Genomic DNA, 20,079 nt, shown 5'->3' on the forward strand with positions numbered 1-20,079 from the left:
GAATGTCACCACAGCCTTTAATTTCTTCTTGTACATACCATTCACAGTACATTAACAGCCCAAATAATATTGCACTGGATTATTTTTAAACTTTTTTTTTTTCATCTTGCAAGTAGTACTCACTTTTCAAAGCCAACAGATGAACAATTTGGTCAACTTGCACCAAGAAAAATGGTTAGATAGGAATCCTATAGTTTATTTATACCACATGGAGCAGTAACCCCAAAGGGAACTGAGAGTGAGCTGTAAACTGTTTCCTTGTTAAACATAGAAAATTAGTAATTCCTTGTTGATTAAATGTAGAAAGACTGGAGGAAAAAAAAACATGAAATCTGAAAGTTACCTCATTCCTGTTAGACTGCTTACTGTATATATATAATTATAGTCTATGCTGTGAAAGTCCACCTACATTTAAAAATTCAGCAGTCTACAGATTAACATGGTAAAAAAAAATAATATATTTTTATGTAAAGAAAAGAAATAGTGTTTGCCTCACAGGAGAAAGTTTTCAGATTGTGAAGTCATTTTTTTTTAGGTGCAATCTCTGAGGCAATAAAATGTCTTTTGGCATTTGGCACTCTAATAAGGACAATATTTTAATACTGGCACAAGCTAAAAACAGCACAGAATGACAAAATACAAGACATGAAACGAACCGCAGCCACTGGGATGATGGTAAGCTATTTTCAACATACGGAAAATACAGTTTTGCTGAGGAACCGTGAGTTTCTGCAAAACCATACTTTTTGTTTTTTCTTTTAACAAACGTAAGTTTTACTAAACTTGGAGGGAGAAATGTTTCAAACGTCCTCTAGAAAATCAGCAGCTGCTGGACAGTCAACACGGCGGTTTGTTTAGCTGTCAATAGGCATGAGGCTCTTTGTGACTCAGAGCTCGAGTGCGTGAGGCAGAGCTGGTGGCACTTCGGATCACTTCCATCCATCTGTGAGGGGGCACGAGGAGACAAAAGCAAAATAATGGTAAATTCCTAAGGAAAGATTTCTTGAAAGATTTTTCTCTGCGTAGTCATTGCCTGTGCCGTTAGTTGTACAAAAACTTTATTTTCAGTGTCTATGGAAAACATCGTCGTGCTTACTACTTTGCTCCCTACCCAAAGTCAAGAGGCTACAGATCCAGATGACTGCCAAATGCATATCTGAAAGGAGGTTTAGAGAGGATGAATGGGGAAGAGGGGCCCCAAAATACACTAACTTAATAGTTTCACTTGTTCTGCAAGTACCAAATCTCTCTCTCTTCCCCCCCTCCTCCCCGATCATCCAAGTGATGAGCAGTTGAAAACAGCCGCTCGATTCTGATGCGAAAAAACGTGCTTTAGCTGCAGTTACTGCTTCTTCCAGAACTGAGAAAGGGCTTTTGTGTTTTTTCTAATTCTACTAATTTATTTAATTACCTCTTCCCCACAATTTGCCTTATTTAAAGTTTTAGACTGACATGGCTAAAACTTAATTATAGGTTTCTTGACTATGAGAGGACATTAAGATCTTTGTTATGTTAATGCTTCATACAAAAGAGCTAAATTAATTCCCAGTGTGAGTAAGCTCAAACCATAATTTTGGAAGAGTAGTGCTTGTTTCCCAGCTCTCCATCTAACTAGAATTCAGTGGAATGTGTAAAAATTATACGCTGAAGTGGCAGAACACAGTAAGAAGAGCAGCTTCTGGGAGAAAGTTAGATTTTATTTCAGGTGTGGATTTTACAGCCAGTTGCACTAGAGAAAGTGAAGTCATTCTGCACACTACTAAAAAGTCCTCTGACCTGTTTACGTGCTTCCTGATGTCTGATACACAGAGAGCTATGTACAGCCAGCCTGATTAATTTTGAATGTGCAATTCCTGCACCTATTTCAAGTTTTGCAGTGATTATTGCTGTAGCTACTATGTGTTATCAAAAACAACTAATTTGGTTCTAGCATTACCAGGTTTAAAATTTCTCTTAAGAATTGGAAGGTTACTTTCTCTTACTGTGCTGAACTACATGCCTGTATTGCTAAATCAGTTTAGTGAACTTGGCACTTAGTAACCTTGTTTGAAAAAAAACAAACTGGAATTTTACAAAATTCTGTCTCACAAAAGACTGACTTACCTTTCAAATGTGTATTCACTTTCAGCCCTGAAGTAGTACACATGGGATTTGAAATGCAGCTTGAACACATAATCTTTGTGAATGTTTTCAGATTCAGAAGGAATGGTGAGTGAATATCCCAATAAAGGAAGGCTGGCTAAAGGATGATTGTCCTGAAAATAAATGATGAAAAATGCAGAGAGATCAAATGTTAACAGGCAGGGAGAGCACATAAGTGAAATGGAAAATAAATATAAAATCATTTCAAGGCAGTTGTGTTTCTGAATTCACATGGAAAAAGTACCAGAGTACCAATGGCAACAATCTGAATTGTTTGGTAATTTCAGTTTGCCCATCTTTAGGGTTCCTTACCATACAAATCTTCTGCAAGCTAATCCTACCAGTATTTCCTGGTAAGAAAGTTGTCTCAAGTCTTAGGCTTTCACTACTTTCAAGATGACAAGCTTAAAGCACCATTGTTTGGCACCTGCAGAGCACCACACGTGTTCATCCCAGCCTTGCAAACACCCACTCCTTTAGAAATGTACTCACCAACCTGCAGCATTCTCTGTTTAAGTGCTTTTGCTGAGTATGGCATGTATGAACACATCATTTCTCTATCCTGCTTATGTGTAAAATATCCTACTCTTTTTTCTTTTCTTTTTTTTTTTATAGCGCATAAAATCTAGCATTGAGGATTTCTATAACAAAAGTGTAAGCTAGCTTTTGGAAGTGTCAGGAAACAAGTGCTCACGCACAAGCTCATGCAGTATGTTACCTGGTGCGATTTATAGAAGAACATACAGAAGTTGGTGAATACCACCCAGAGCTTCTGCCACCCGTTGCTGTTTTTGAATTTTCTTAGGAGATTTCCGGACAGCTGATTCTGAAACAGATCAAAAGTAGGCAAATAAAACAGTGAAGTGCACATTGCAGAGGTGTACAAGCAGGTGGAAAGTAGCCAAGCCCCACATAAAGGATGTTTGCATTTCTGCTTAGCTTATTTAATTCCCTCAGTTTGGCTGTAAGCTCAGAACTAGAAATACCTGTCGTTCTTTAAGTGAGGTTTGTCTGCAGTTTAATCACTGTAAGGAAAATCAGCTGCTTTTACCTCATCCTACGTGACCTTGTTGTATGTGAAAGTGGTTTGGTCAAATGGATGTATTTTTCTTCCACATTTTTCTACTATTAAACAGCAGTTAACTTAGTAATATGTTTTTGTTTGTAGCTGGGTACTTCCAAAAACTTCAAACTACTACACTTATACATTTTTTTTTTAATTAAGGTGGCTTTCAGTAAAATATTACCAAACATCAGTCAGTCTTGTTATCCTAGTCTTTGTTTTTTTTTTTTTTTTTTCAAATGATACTTAAATAGAGCAATGAAAACAGAAAGTCTGACATGAATTTGTGATGTAAAGGAAAATTATGACATACTTTGGAATTGCAGATAGAGATTGAGCTCTCAGTACCCAGTGAGTTAACGCGGTAACTTTCCAAAGAGTTCAAAAGCAAGGACTATCAACCTTGTTCTTAGCTGGAATTTGTATATTTTACAATAAGGAGGAGGAATACAAAGCACAAGTATTTAGCGGCTGGCTGATACAACTACTCTTTGCACTCATCTACTGTAAATTCCAGCATCATTGTACCTTGCAAATGATGCGGAGCTCTCAGTGAATTATTACTTCTCCTTCCTTGTTGCATATTAGGGCTAGCACATCATTCTCATTACGTAATGCAGAAGCTAATAATTTAGTTTGTAACGCTTAATATTCAAAGCCTGGTGGTCTTGATTTATCTACTACAAACTAAATATTCTTGCAAATACTCTCTTTTCACCAGTCTTGGCTGTGCGTTAAAGCCTTTGCTTTAGATAATCCCGTGCTCTGCTATGAGGACTGCTGACGCCGTGACCTAAGTTACAGGCATACTCCTTAATTTTCTGTTACCTCATTACTCTGGAGGATATCATAAAAGGACAGGCTTTGCATTCGGTACCAGCAGACATATGAAATGGAAACAGGCCGCTGATCACTGATCAGTCCAGCAGGTAGGGAAGTACAGTCACTGACAGAGAGAGGATCTTCTACCACAAGAAAGACAGAGAGGAGGGAGAGACACAAAGAAAATAAACGATAATGCTGAAGTGAAAGGCACCAACAGAATGACGTGAGCGTGAGTGTGACCTGCCACACACGAAGCAGCAGTGGAGCTGAAGATGTTGTCACGGAATAACGCATGTCTCCAGGGTGTGTGTTTGGGCTTCACCACCATGTTTGCATACATTTGAGTCACGGGGAGGAACAGAAGTAAAGAACAATGAACCCTGATCTCAGGTAAAAAAGATTTGCCTAACTAAACATTTTACTCGTTAGAATAAATCACCAGTTTAAATTTACTTTATATCAATTTATAATAAGCCCTATGCGTTAGGGGAAAATATGAGAGCTGGTTCCACACTGAGCTATTCCTCCTTTGCAGGATATAAAGGCATAGAGAGCAGAAAAATGCACCTGCATGGGAGCAAAATGAGGCTCTGTACTTGGCATTTTTTAACAGTTTTCTGAATTTTGACGATTTTCTTTGTTAAATTCCAATTTCTTCTGCTTAAAAATAGAGGCAAACTCTGAACACCATCTGTCCTGGCATATCCCTGAGTTCTGAGTCAGGGCATCTTCTCCAGCACAACAGAGAGCTGGTATCTTAGGGCTGCCTCGTGAGTGGAAGTTGATAGAGCTTTGAGATTCCTTTTACCACTTTCACTGAGCCTAAACCTCCACGTGATGAGGACTGCGATAAAGCATTCAGAGCTCCCTGCGGCGTCTCTCTGGTGAAGGAGGAACACCGAAGCAGACTTGCCACCTCACTTGGAACAAACACTGAACTAGGAGTCTTTCATTTTAATCTTTGAAAAGCCAATGTCTAGCTCTTGTCCGTTAAGCACAGAGTTAAGGAACGTGTTTCAGATTGGCTTAGCTGTGATCAGGGGAAAAAAAGGATTTTTATTTTGAGGTGGAAAATGCAAATAAAGAAAAAGCAGATGGGACTGAGCAATGAGACAAGGTTCCAGAAAAGATGGCTAGGTAAAGAAAGTAAGTTAGTAATACACATAATCAAAACTGTCTGCAGCAGCTAAAGACAATATCCTTTCAGCTCGAGCAATGACTTAATGCCTCTGTCAATGAAAGCATTAAGACAGTTTGACCTGCTTTAATTTTTCAAGAGCATCAGCACTTTTTGGACGGTTATTTCTATAAGAATTACTGCTCTAACTGATTTCGAAAAGATGCACTGAGGGATTGAAAAGTGTGTGCCTTGACTGAGGGCTTGTGCCATCGTTTGAGGGTACGGGAGTCAGTTTCACAGGTGTGCCTGGAACATCCCCGAGAGGAAAGAGCGGAATAGCGCACTTATTGAGGAGGAGCAAAAAGGAAATTGTCATTCAAGAGCACATCTGGAGCTGCAGTTCAGATTGTTCTGAGGCAGATACCTCCACAGCAATACTAAAGTCGATCATTGAAACACTGGTATTTCTGTGCCAGCAGACGTGCACCGTAGTGTTGCCACGGTGTGGTGACTGACGTTCGAGTGAGGTGCGGGATGCACTGAGATCGTCCTCAGATTCCTGGTCTACAGTAGTTTCATCAGGAGACTCTATGAAATGCAGGGAAAAAGCATCTTTCTTCCTCTATGCAACAACATATATAACTGGAAAAATTAAACAAGTAAGTCTGTTCACAATCTTGTGAACTAGTTTCAAAACACACTTTTAGAGACAACTTTGTGCAGATGTTAAGTAGATTATTTTAACGTGTTTCTGCAAGTGTTAGAATCAAAGACCACTATGCTTCATCGGAGCTTTTAATACCTTCCAAGGACAGGCACTGCCCAAGTCTTGTACAATACTTCCTGAAATCATTATGCTTAAGTCACATCTCTATTCAGTGAAACTTTCTGCTAACATCAACAAAAACATTACAATGGTACATACATAAATATATATATATAAATATATATAAATCACTTCAAATGTATCAATTTGACTTGTGGCCAGCATGTATCACCACTCTGCATAGAAGCAATCACCAACTATACTGACTAAAATTAACAAAACCTCCTCTCTAGCATTTACTTACTATTGTCAGGTGGGCTACTAGCCAGCAATTCTGGTGCAGGGCCACTGCTTTTCTCTGCCAGGTCTATTGCCATCTGAATGTCCTCAGTCCATTTGTCCATTTCAGAACGGGTACTAACAAGGAAAATTCAGGTTTAAATCGCTTTCGTACAGGCTGAAAACAAACTCTAAGAAAGTTGAACTTCATTTTAATTTAAAGAAACAAATACAGACATGAGATGCTAGCTTTTTCCTAATAATTTAGTTTTGGTTCTCACTTGCACAATTGTAACTCTGTTTTGTCCCATTCACTTATCTGGGGGTTTGTGCGTGCAAATGACTTTCACAAAAGAATATGCCTTTGAAATTGTTTTAGGAGCAAATCCAAACAAAATGACATCTGTTTGCTTACCTACGTGTCCCACTGTGAAAGTCACAAAGAAATATACTTTACAGTTCATCATTAACTGTGTATGTTGTCTCCATCGAATTACCTTGCTGCAACTATGATGGACTGCTGTTGACCTCGAAGTGTTAGGCAATGAGGAACCCCCCATTCCTCTTCACTTTCTTCTATCTAAGAGAAAAGTCAACATGCAGTCAGACTATAGGAAGTAATCATATTTCTTAAGTTGAAACAGTGAACTGAACAAGCTTTTACCATTACGGAAAAGAAACGTGAGATGGTCACAAACAACTTTTTGAGCTAGAAAAAAGTGGTGGCCTGAAAGGTGAAAAAATCTTAAGTTCTGCAATAACCTTTTAAGCCAAAAGCATGGCTTTCTGTCAAAGAAAGGAAGGCAATGGTATTTTTATATGGGAGTGCTTTGGACGCTCAGCATAGCACAATACTGCTGTGAACCAGTCATGCCAAATGGACATCAATAATTGAGTAGATTCCTAGAAACGTTAGATAAAACTTGAAGCCTCACCACTGCTGAGAGAAATTCAGTTACTGTGGTAGTGATCATCTAATTCAATATCAGGAAAACAGTATAAAATAGATATGAGAACATGAGAAGTTCCAATGAAAATAATGGCGAAAATGGAAGTTTTGAAACCACCAAGAACATTTGCTAAATCATATAAGAAGAAGAACTATTACTAGCTATTGGGCCTGAATCGTCTATTTTCCAGAATTGCAAAAGGGCGCAGAGTGACATATTGCTGCCTGCAGTTTCCCACTACCTTGGCTTTAAGATAAATGGATAGAAACACTAGGAAACATTTTTTCATAGGATTGAAATTGCCACTACTGATTACTTGCCTCATACAGTGTTTCTATTAGTAATTGGTTATGAATCACTTGTAAGAATCATGGTTAAATTTATGGTCTGAAAAAACAGAGGAAAAAAAACCCACAACTACAACTTCTCTGAATCAGAGAACAACCCTTTGCTACTGCTCTCACTCCAGCAGAAACTGAGCAAGCAATAAAGATGGGACCTTAAATAACCATTTAAGCATGAATCCAAGCTCTTATTATACTTACTGCCATGCCATACAGTGGCAGATGCCCATGGACTTTAAACTGATTTGATGCTGTCAGGCCTCTACTTGTGTACAACAAAATATCATTAAACTAAAAAGCAAGAATAAGCATTATTAGAATTACGTTGGCACAAGGAGAAAAATATCGGAATAGTAAATACAAGAAAACTATCCAGTACTGGCAGTCCTAATGCAAGAATCCAAAATACTGGCTTCTACAATATCCCTTGTATTATCCCTAATACCTAGTACTATCATCTTTTACTATCCCTGCCTTCCTTCCCATCTAGTCTCAGGCACGTTCCTACAGTTTTCCATTTGATACCTTCTAATATTCCCTTAATGATCTCTGGGTCAAAATTAACAAGCCACAGCAGTGAAACCACGTAGGACATTTCATAGTCTGGGGCAGTGTGAAGCACTGTATGAAACCCTGTTTCATCAATACTTTATTCTGATTTGCATGGAAAGAAAGCATGCCCCAAGACAGGTGTGTCCACCTCTGCTCTTCAGGTGGTTATCTATTACTCCACATATTTGGAAGGAAGCTGTGAGACCTGTTTAATGTAGGTGACTTTAGGTTAGAAAAGTCAAGGTGGAGTGACTGACTGTATCTTGATGTGTAGAACTTCCTGCATGTAACAGCAGTTGATAACATGTCAAATGACCACCTGCATTTGGTTGCATGCTGTAAAAAGAACCGTCTATTTTCCCTGGCCATGGGTCAAAAGATGTTCTTCTCAAACATGACTGTTGCATCAAGAGAATCTTACTCTGTGGAGGGAAACAACTCTCACCACAGAGTTCTGCAACTGAAGAGCAGTAATTCATGGAGTGATGTGGATTGGCCACTAGAGGGGGATTTGATTTTGCCAATAATTATGAATGTATTTGGAGTCACAGAATACTGATTCAGGCTTTTATCTCCAAGAAAGATTCTGGTCCTTGAGGCAGATGACAGACTTCTCCGAGAGTGCGACCAACTGCCAAAACTGAGATTGATTTAAGAGTCTAGTCTCAATCTTCAGCGTTTTATACAAGTATAATATCAAGGCATCATCTGGTAATGGGAATGGTGGTATGCAAGGAAATATGCACCATATCCATTAGGCTTCCTCTTTAGCACCTTTAAAGCCAGAGCATAATCTTACCAAGGTAAAACTTGGTTACATGTTGGGCTCATTTGGGAGAGTAAATGCTAAGCACCCCATAAAATCTAGCACACTTGCAAGCTGTTCTATACATCTTCACCTTTTGCACACAAGGAGCCAAGGAAGAGTGTTTCTGTCATGCTGCATTGGCTCTTTAATGTTCTGCCCCACACTACCAGACTGTAAAATCTGTGCACTCTGCTGGGCATCCCAGTCCCCCGGCATCAATGGCTGAGCTGCAGCAGGACTGGGGTCCAGGGAGCAAGTCAGCTTTCCAGGAAGAGAGGAGAAACCATCTGGTCAGCTCTTGTGGATTCCAGACTGAATGAGATTGCTGTAACCTGAAAATGCTGCGAGTGATGGTGGGAGGAGATAATTTTTCCCAGTGAAAGAGCTTCTAAATGTATCTCCAGGTAAAGGCAGACCCATCAACATGCTAGGCATACCTGGGCTGAAACTGGATGGTTTGTGGAGAAACTTGTTTCTGTAATGTGTTCTGAGAGCATTATGTGGATTATCTTTTATATCACTCAGAGTTATTCTTTATCTTCTTTTCTGGACATGATCACTAACCCTGGTGCCACTTTTCATTTTGTAATGACTCTGCTTATATGTAAGACAATGTTGCTAGGAGGTATTATTTTATCATGGTATTCACAGTGTCATATAAAAATAAATAGTTTTATCTTCGTAAGCAGTGACAAAGAGAATATTGGTTTTGGAAAGAAATATATATTCTTAACAAACAGCTAGGTGATGTATTTTGTTGACTTAACCAACTGTTTAAAAATACTTACTGTAATTCACAGTTACAGTTTGCTTAATAGTTGCCTACAGTTACATTTCAATATATAAAGAAAAACTGCCTTCTTGCTTACCAGAAAGAACATTCGTTGCTGTAAACCTTTTCCGGACAATTTACTAAGACTGCCCAGTCTAATGAACTCCTGTAGGAAGCAAATACAAAACAAATATGTATCTTCTGCCAAAGTGCTTATGATTCTTTAGTATGCAAGAATAAATATGACTACTTGGTCATAAGACCGACTTGATTATCAGTCACCAAGATTTTTTATTTTCTTTACTAAATATGTTAAAAAATTTTATAGGGTATTTTCTTTCCATTCTCAACTGTCTTTAGCATCAGCTGCTGGATAGTCTTACATTCATTTCAGGAAAATTCAGCTAAGCAAAATTTTCTGTACCTAACATTGATTCTTTCAGACAGCTACCTACTTCATCAGTTTTGAATGAGTATTATTCTTAGTACAAATGATGTAAATGCTAATGATAAGTTGGTCTGTACGTTACTTATTAATATTATATTATACAATTATTAATATTATTATTAATATTATATTATATAATTATTATATACTTAGACACTGGTCAGCTTCTGTTGTGTGTACAGCATACACAGCTCTTCACTGAGGTGAAAAATCAGCTGAACAAATCAACATCAGCAGCAGGAAAGGAGGGAAATTGGTCTGGCAGCGTGAGCTATCCTAGTACAGTCCATGTCAAATAATACAGTGCATTACTTCAGAGGAAATTGTTTAAAAATGTTTAGGGATGTAATTATACGAAGAGTATCACAACCAGAACTTTCAGAAAGCTGGGGTCTCCTGGATTTATTGTGATCTATAACATAACTCCACCGTACACATACCTGAACCCATCAAAACATAATTTTTCAGTCACTCTCTCCAGCTTCTGCCAAGAGGTTTATATTTATTTATTAGTCTTTTGAAGGTCATTCTACTCATATTGTGCATGTAAAAGGCATATAAAGCATCAGAATCACCTGCAGCTTAGCAATAAATTAGCTGTAGAAGATTGATCTGGTCAGAGAGATGCTCCAGTTGCCTTAGGGTTGCTGTGACGTGTCCAGCCCCCTGCCCACATTAAGTTAGGGCTAAGGGGTGGAAAAAGTGCCTAGAGAAGGTTATTCCTTCTGTCACAGCAAGCTCATGGTACCAGAGAGGCCACTGGAAGCTGCTGCTGGCCACCACGTAATATTAATCACAACTACTATTTATGTAGTACTACCTCATGGTCAGTACTACTAGGCCTAGCTCCACCAGGGCAAGCACTGTGCAAACCCAGAGAAGAGCTCCAGGCCATCACCATCTGCAAGCAGAACCGACCGTGGGATGCTTTAATATCCAACATGGGAACCAGGCTGGTGGCTGCAGAGACTGGGGCACCGTGAAGACGATGGTTACCCAAAGCCACCGTTAGGACAGCCGAACCACAGGCCTAGCACGAGAGGCCTCCTCAGAGGTTCTCCTCCGAGATGTGGCACTGGGCCAGCTCTGGGTAACACATAGGCATCATCGGCACTGCTCAGCAGCATCTGCCTTCCAGGCTGAGTGGCCAAAGGGCTGGAAAGCAGCAACGTCTTGGGCATCCGCCAGAGCGTGGCAGCCAAAACCTTTCGCCTTGGCAGGCAAACAGCCTCTGCCCCCCGTCTGCCGCCTTCTTGAACTTCCTACGAGAGGAAGACAGCTCTGTCTTTAAATAGAATAGGGCAGCAGAAACAACCGGTGACAGCATTTAATTTCATGTGATGGAGGATGCACAGGCTGGGAAGCGTCCTGAGGGGCTTGCCAGGGACGTGCATGGTCTGTGGATCACTGGAAAGGAGCATGAGCCACAGTGGCTGCTGGAGGGACGGGGAGGAGGCGAAGTGAGAGGGTGGGGGACTGCCACAAATCGAGAAATACCTGTGCTCAGCTCCACTTCAAGCCCCTTATCTAAAATGTTTTAATCCTTGAACGAACAAGAGCACAGAGAGGCCAGAAAGCTGCCTCTCTGCCAGGAGCCCGTGGTGGCTCTAGGCACGGACACGGCTCTGCAAGCAGACCCCGGGCTGGATGGCCAGGCTGCAGGGCACATTCAAGCACTGCTGTACTTGCAATCCAATCCAAAACTCATCTTTTATTCCTAGCTGTTTCCCAGAAATGTATGAGGGGCAAGAACAGTCTAGCGATACATTTTCTGTTGCCACAAGCAGTGCCTTTGTGTATTATGCACAGGAGTCAGGGAAATAAGGAAGAAATCACTTCTACAAGACAACTCTCAAGCTTGCACGCACAGATACGTGTACATGGAAAAGCAGAAAAGGTTACAAATTCTGCAGAGGGTCATTTATTCTGAAATAAGCCTGTGTTTTAAAAAAGCATGGCAAGTGAGGAAGAGATGTCCCCATTCCTATAACATAATTAAAAGTATTTACTTAAGGCAACACTGTCTCAAAAAACACTGCCTAACATTACATGTAGACTAAAGAGACTGCTTGTCCCCAGGGCCACGAGTTTCAAAGCCAGGCATGGTGAGCAGGCTGAAGGTCCTCCAGCACAAATGTCTTGCTTTCCTTTAATCTGCTACGCTCTAGCACTGAGGATTGAAAAAAAAATAAGGGCAGAAAGAAATGAGGAAATGTGCAACTGCTCACGCTCTGAATGCTGCGATAAATATTACATTTTTACTGCCTCTTGTAATAGATGTTTGGAATTGCCTACAACCATCCAAATCTATACGTAAGATAAACCTAATAAAATCAGTAAAAAAATAATAAGGATGATTGCTTCTTCCCATTTTAAAGGCCACTGTTTTCTATGGTATTATTATGCTTACATTTGATAGCTTTTTGTGAGAAAAAAAGGCTCATATGAGGAAAGGCAATTTCACAGATGCTCAAAAAAAATCAGATTTCTAAAATATACCTAATGCTTTGAAATGATATCAAACCTTGGTCACAATTCTGTTACTTACCCTTCCTGGGATCACCAGATTGTCTATGCCTATCAAGTCTTTCTTGAGTTCGTGCAGCTTCTGGAAGTTCTCCATCTTTATCATATTGCCGTGGAGCTGAGCCACCATTTCAGAAATCTCAGCCAAAGCAGCTAGATAACAAAACCGTGAAATGCTTATTATAAACTTACAAGGATGTTCAAAAAGAAAGACTTTTGTCTGCTGCAAGCAATTCATGAACATCACCTTCCCTATGACACCCTTTTCCTTCACAGAGTAATAAACCTGCTTGGGCAGACTAAAACCCACACAAACTCTGAACATCATCTTACTAAGGACGGAGTGTTGTAACGAAAAGACAGTCAGTTTCTTGCTCTATTTTAGCTACAGAATCTTTGTAGGAATAGTTGAGTCAATTCATGGCACCAGTCAAAAGATTCTGCTGAAGTATTTAACTCAGGGAACTGGGCTGAAAATCACTTTATCTTTTCTGGGGGGCCAGCGCACAGACTTGCTCCCTGTGCTATCACGTACATGAGCACCTGGATACACCTGAACAGACAGGCAGCCTCTGAGTGGGCTGAATACAATCTTTGACTGAGGTTAGTACTGGAAGAGGAGTTACAGCCCTCTGCATTTAAAAAATACAGCTAATGGCACAGTAACAGTGGTTCCTCCTTCTTATATTGTTCCTCAGAGCACAGTTTATCCACACATTAACAAGAGACCTGTGTTCTCTGCTGCCTGGCACGTGGTGGGATTCACATCCACATCTCCCCTTTTCTTGCTGCCTTTACACCCTGACCTTTAACTAAAATCTGCAAGCACCTTAGTAAAAGACCGTGCTCCCAGAGCGACGGTGTCCCCAAGTCACACTGTCCCTTTTCACCTTTGAATCCTGTGTTAGTGTCCATTTCAAAAGTGGAGCAGGAATCAAACCTCGACGGTTGGTGCACTCTGCGGGGGGGTGGGAAACAGCACATCACCCTCACCGCAGAGCCTTGGCTAAGAGGCATGAAGGCACTACTCGCTGTACTCCTTGAGATCTTCCAGGCAGCAGCTACATTTAGGCAAACATCTGTGTCATGCAGTACCACAGACCTCCGTGGCATTTCCTATCGCCACAGGTCAAGTTACCTCCCTATTTTGTGTACTGCCTCCTGCGGGTCTCGTTGCAGGGAACTCAGGCAGCCAGCTCAGCTAACACCATAGAGCTTGGGGCAGCCATCCTGGGCACTGTCTCCTGCCCATTCCTTCTGTGGATCTGCCCTGAGTGCTAACAGTATGGATAACATAGGTATCATTAAATTTAGACAGCTTACAATGGGGAGGAGGAAGGGTACATGAAAGGAGGAAAGCAAATCATTGAAAAGAAATAGCAAGCAGTGACCTCAGACTACAGGAAGAAAAATTCTTCACATTTGGAAAAAAAAAAACAAAACACGCATGTTGGCAGCTTTGAGTTCTTGAAACAAATCATGGAAGTGGTAATAGAACAAACTGTATGTCTGGAAAAATAATACTCTCCTGAAGACATAACAACAGCCACTGCACAGGGTCAGACCAAGGGTTCACCTGCCAACGCTTTGTGTTCCCAGCAGATATCTAGGGAAAGCTGGCAAGCACAAGGCGAGCACATCTGGTGTGTCTCCTGTGTTCTTTCCCGACCTCCCAACTGTTTTCAGCTCAAGAGACTTCCTGAACTGCATGCCATTTCTGCATATTTAATAACCCCCAGCAGCTTTCTCTTCCAAATGTTTGTCCAGAGCGTGCCACAATGTGTATACAAGGACAACCTTAGTCCTACCTCTGCTAGTCTTCTGAGTGCTTGATTTTGCAACTCTTTGAATGTAGGCTTACTTTTTTTGGGTTTAGTTTGCACATGCACCTCTAACATTCCCCAGCTCCAGGAACTGATGTCTTCTCCCTCACTTACCTCTTGAATCCCTGAAGTCTACGTGGGCTGGTGGGTAATGTTTGCAAAGCCTCTCCATTATCTGCTTGTAGTGCATAAGCCTGTGCAAAGGCCTGAGAAGAAAGGTATTGAGGGGCAAGTAGCAGACTTTCTGTAGCTCGAAGTCCCTGCAAAAGGTCTCCAGCTTGCGAGAGTTCTTGATCCCATTCTCCAACTCCATTAAAATCTCATTGTGCTTCCACAGGTGAATTGTCAATTGCTTATAGGCACAAAGAAAGAACAAGCACATGGCAGAGCTATTAGCAAACACGGTGAGATGTGACTCATAAACATTGATCCCAAACCTGTACCAATAAAAAATCCAGCTATCACAGCAGCTGGGATTTTGCAAGCAGAATCGCTGTGCAATACAGTGCCTCTGACATGCACTTGAAAAGAAATGTCATTACTAATGAGATGTACACCCCCCCGACCCTGCTTTCACTGTAAGACAAAAGTACACGAGTGAACACAGCTAACAGTCTCGCGTCAGGGAGAAGTCCAAAGGCAAGGAGATGACATAAACATAGCTCGTGCAAGCTGGAGCAACAAGGAGAGAGGAATCCAGCGCCAGGAAACAAAATAGGATTTTGTAGGAGGATGAAGGCATTTAAGTGCCCCAGATCACTGAGGTGGTTTTGGAGAATTGAGATGTAGGCAACTGGACTTCTGGCTTCTGTTTCCCTGTCGTTAATGAGAAGTTGCATCTCCTGGGAATCTGAACAGACACACACATACAGTTCTCCAACAGAAATGGCTATGTTAGAGTCCTTCATGCTTGGATTACATCCTCTTCTGCTTAGTGCAGTCTCTAAAATGATCCCACTGGTAGTGGGAGAGTTATGCACCGGCAAGTGAATGAGGTTTGCATGAAACATGTAACTTCACTTAGGCCCCAGAATCACAGTTCGTTCATGGGTCTCATCTAAAACAATTCAGCAGTATTTTATTGACAATTAACGTAGGGGTTTTGTTTGTGTTTTACAGAAGGTGACCTGAATCTTCAGGGTGCACAGAGCTTCTCTGAGCAGCCAAATAGGGTCTCCAAACACCTGGTAAAATATTAACCAGCAACAAATCAAAATCGAATGTGTATATTGAATGGACTTCAGAAGACAGTTTGGCTTAATCTAGAGCTTGTGATTTTTGACACATTTCCAGTCAACTCCCTCTCCCTGCGATATGTGACATCTTCACCAGAAACACGACTTCCCTGCAGTCTTCACTTCATCCCTAGGCTACGTATTTGTCCTACGGGCCTGCAGCTCTGACAGCAGGCAATGACACCGCAGAGCCCTGGGACCAGTACAGAGGCTGCCCATTAATTACTTGACTTCTCTCCTAAGTTAATTAAACAAGGAGTGTCAGTTTTCAGATCTCATGATAAAGACGTAGAGTTTTAACTAACTTTATCGTTTCCTATGCAGTTCCTTAAGTCAAACTGGGTTTTGCCTCCTTCCTCTGCATATCTGTTGTTATCAGCAGTGGTGACAGTGATTTGCTTATCGAAGCAAATGGAACAAAATCCTCTAATGGGAAAGGGAGAACAGCAAAGGTGAAAGCACACCAATGGGTCTAAGCTACAGTGAGGTTGTATACCGTCTTTGGGCTAGTGCCACTGAAGGACTTGCAGGCAGTGAAGGACAAAATTTAATGTTGCAAGGTACTGAGAGCAGGACAATGTGTCAGGAGCTCACTGAGACTCCAAAAACGTTGTGAAAAGGTGTATCCCTTTAAAGAGGAGGGGTGGGGGTAGAAAAGTCCCCCTGCGTTTCTTGCAATGCATCTGAATTGTGTCTTGAGGGGAAAAAGCTGTTCCTGCTACTGCGGAAAGGGTAAGACTGCTTTACTGGTGACAAAGCTGTCTATGTCCTGGGGACTGTGAATTAAGACTTCTACGTTCTCTTTTTTCCCACTTGCTCTGTAACTGCTTCCATGCCACTTAACCTCCCTGCACATCCGTCTGTCCTTCTGAAAGATGCGCTCAATACTAACTACCATCTGAGGAGAGCCATAAAGTCCAAACTGCCCTTTCCTCCAGCCAAGGACTCAAGGCTGCTGAATGCAGAAGCGGCAGGTGACCAGGGAAGGATTTATCCCGTAGTTTGGAAAGCACTTGGAGGTCCACATGCCGAACGTGTAGTGCTGTCCTTTGCCAGACACTGAAGGGCAGTCTGGATGCACAGACACATTAACAAGGTGAGCTGTGTGTTATCTGTCCGTACTGTAAGAGTCCATAGGGCTCCTGTGCCTGCCTTCCACGCAGTTTGTTCCAGCTACCGGCAGTGCCTGGCTTCACAAATGCTGCTCCAGGCAGACCAAGAGTGGAAGCACAGCCCACAGGACGTTACGTTTCGATTTACTGCTCATACACATATTTTTGCTTTCAGCTTTAAAGCTGAAAAGCAATTATTCATTCAAAAATCTTCCGTCTAACTTGGCACCGTAGCGCACAAGTAGAAGTTTCCCAAATCAAATCAAGATCCAGGTTCCAGTCACTGCTCCTGCAATATTTTAACATTTTTATTTGCATGCACAAGTAGGCACAGTTGGCGTTTGAACGATCTCTTCGGAAATAAAAATTCTGATGTTTTGTCTCTTTATTTGAAAGAATAAAGAACTGGAAGTGAAATGTTCCTGAACTTTTGTGTTTATCGCTTCTAAATTTGGGGAGGGGGTTGAGGAAAGGGGCTGTGCAATTTAATGTCGTCTTGCGATTCTGCAATCTCGGTGCTCACCCAGCACTTGATATCTCATCAAAGGAAACTGGTATAGCATAAGCTTTGATTAAAATTGGCAAAAACCAGCACAATAGGCAACATCACATGAAAACAAAATGCAGCCTAATTCTAATCCATGTCAAAGCATAATGGTTATAGGATCATTCCTACCTTCATGCTCTGGATGTTCTTTAGCATAACATCCCCGATTCTTTGGTAATCTCCTTTAATGTGAGCATTAGAGCGGCCTTCCCTGTCAGCAACAGAAAGATCGCACACTTCAGTCAGGCAATATAATCACTTACACAGAAAGGAACTCAATAGCTCATTTCTTTCAAAACCCTAACCCCCGTGCTCCTCGGCTTGGGAGCGTGCGAGGCATCTTCCTGACGGACGCGTGACTCCCAGGGACGGTTCACTCTTCACCCAGCCTGGCTTGCACTCCTGACAATAGCGAGGGCAGGCACTTAACAGAAGGATTAGACCTTTAAAGAAAATTGCCAGGGTTTTCAAACACACTAGAGGAGGCTGGAAATGCCTTGAGAAAAAGACATCAAAACACCGTTGTGATACATGGGCTTAGAGCAGAAGGACGATGTTGTTAGGAAACAAGAACTGCACCCCAAAACAGGAGGCTCCTGCTCTGAAAAGCTTTCTGCTTGTGCAAGGGACAGTGGGGAAAAAATAATCTGCCCAGCATCTGGGTTTGACTCATGAGTGTTACATACTGGCAGAGAACTGACTTTCAGTATATCACTTTTGGTATGAAGACTGCAAACTGCTCCCCTCCCACCCAGCCAGCTGCACTTGGGTGGGTGCTCCCTTTGGGAGAAGCCCAGCTTCTGATGAAAAATATGTTTCTGCTTCTAAGCCCATGTGCGAGACAGGCAGGGATGTCACATGCTGGATGAGTCCAAACATCATTTAGAGAACACCAGAGGAAAAAAATGAGTATGAGAACCTAACTGGTACAGATCTGTTCCAATTAAGTTCGATTTTCAAAAGAAAGTCAGTAGGGGGGTGAGAGGAGAAGCACTGCTCCCCTCCCCTTTCCAACTGCTAACACTGCATTCAAGGCTCCTGCAGGGTGGCTTTTTTTCAAGCTGTCCTCAACTTTGTTTTAAATCCAGTGCAATTCCCACATCTGCTTATTAGGAGACAGATCTATAGACGGAGCAATTGCAATTTGGACAAAGAAATGCACCTACCTTGGAAGAGGGCAGAAATATAAGCAACTTCTCCATGAGCCCAAGAATAACAGAACCTCTGTTTTGTGTTACTGCTAATGGATATACTGTTTTCCACTCATTTGCAGTAGTTTACTCTTTCAAGAAAATTCTGTGTGCAGTGAAGGAATAAATGGACAACCAGATGGTAAATCCCTGCCTTCCTCAGTAGCAGCAATTTAGCCAGAAGTCCCACACTCACCGAATCAAACAATGTGATTTGCAGCTGTTGTTAGGATATACTTTCCACTGGTAAGACCCATGGAAAATACATATATATATGTATTAAATCTCTACGTTATTACATGAATAGACATATTCAGACGTATTTTGTTTTGTAAAGACAGACATGGTTATGTTCATGCTGGATAACCTCTCTGCATACTTTTCTAACTGGGAAATGCAGAGGGCACAGATCATGAATGCTACATAGAAACATCCTCTACTTTATCCTTCCACAAAGGGTCTCAGCTGATAAACAAGGGATCGTTCCTTGTTCGTTTGAACAATATCCAGTGTCATAGGCTGCCTTTAATTATTTTCTATTGTGTTAAGTCTCTCAGGCACTCACACGGCTATTTAAGTAAGAAAAATACAGCTCTCCGTAAGACTTTTTATGTTTTTCTGAAACCAAAGGCTACACAGGGGTAGGAAGTCAGGCTGTGTCAATGGTAGCTGCAATTAGCATTGCCAATTTTGCAAAAGCACTACATTAAATAAACGCTGCCATAGTCAAAACTATGAAAGATAAACCTAAGAAATGGTCTATACTGCCAGGAACAACAGAGGTATGTATGTATGGACATTACAAGGCTACAGTTTCTGAATTACCTGAGGACAAAAGCCCAGTTTCTCTCTCTATGAAGCTTCTGTCAGCCCCCCCCGTGCTGCTCCCTCCCTTCCCCTTCCCCCATGTCCTCTCCATCCAGCAGCTCTCCCCACCGGGCTTTCCTCCGAGAGGCTGTAAATAAAACTTTCCAGCCTCTAACGCACTGCTCAAAGTGGCACATATCAAAGCGCCCCCGACCGAAAACCACAACCATTTGAAGTCCAAGGCAGTAGCACCGCGCTGGTGGGAAGCGAGTGGCAGCAGCCCTCCGCCCGTGCAGCCAGCAGGCAGCATCCCATCCCGAACGGTTCACGCTGAGCATTTGCACACAATCCCAGAAACGTCAAAGCCAGATGAATCTGTGCTGCTGCCAGGAACGACGTGGTGTTCGGTAATTATCTCTAGGAGAATTCTTGCTTTATGCGTTATTCTCTGGCTCTCTGGCATTGCCTCGGCCCTTTTTTATGTCTTTCCGTTTGATTTAATCTAATGGAGTTCAGCAGTTTGGTACCTTTCTGTTGTAGTGCCAAGATAAATATTAAGGGCATCATCGCAGGCTGTTATTTTTAAATAGAAAATTGCTTTTCTGATCTCAAGACTACACATCAGTTGGCTGAAATACTCCTTGCCAAGCTTGTATCCACCAGCTAGCTACTCAAAGGCTGACCCCAAGCCTACCGAAGTCACAGTGAGTGCTTCCACTGACTTTGTGAACTTCAGCTAATATTTAGTGCGGTTGCTCGTTGAACAGTCG

General features: G+C 41.7%; 1 protein-coding gene across 6 annotated transcripts in view; it reads right to left on the reverse strand.

Annotated features, from left to right (window-relative positions):
* FARP1 (FERM, ARH/RhoGEF and pleckstrin domain protein 1) overlaps nt 1-20,079 on the reverse strand; it is a 208,712-nt gene continuing 188,633 nt past the window's right edge. For all 6 annotated transcript variants that reach the window (XM_048072721.2, XM_013174412.3, XM_048072722.2 and 3 more), the window contains 11 exons: nt 17,442-17,523; nt 14,533-14,770; nt 12,618-12,748; nt 9,719-9,787; nt 7,691-7,780; nt 6,693-6,775; nt 6,221-6,333; nt 5,575-5,738; nt 2,861-2,968; nt 2,104-2,255; nt 1-943 (listed from right to left, as the gene is read on the reverse strand). In XM_048072721.2, coding sequence (XP_047928678.2) covers nt 862-943; nt 2,104-2,255; nt 2,861-2,968; nt 5,575-5,738; nt 6,221-6,333; nt 6,693-6,775; nt 7,691-7,780; nt 9,719-9,787; nt 12,618-12,748; nt 14,533-14,770; nt 17,442-17,523 — 1,312 coding nt within the window. In that variant the 3' untranslated portion in view covers nt 1-861. The remainder of the gene's footprint in view (nt 944-2,103; nt 2,256-2,860; nt 2,969-5,574; nt 5,739-6,220; nt 6,334-6,692; nt 6,776-7,690; nt 7,781-9,718; nt 9,788-12,617; nt 12,749-14,532; nt 14,771-17,441; nt 17,524-20,079) is intronic.

Source organism: Anser cygnoides, chromosome 1 (assembly GCF_040182565.1).
Source record: "Anser cygnoides isolate HZ-2024a breed goose chromosome 1, Taihu_goose_T2T_genome, whole genome shotgun sequence".
In the NCBI taxonomy this organism is placed as follows: Eukaryota; Metazoa; Chordata; class Aves; order Anseriformes; family Anatidae; genus Anser; species Anser cygnoides.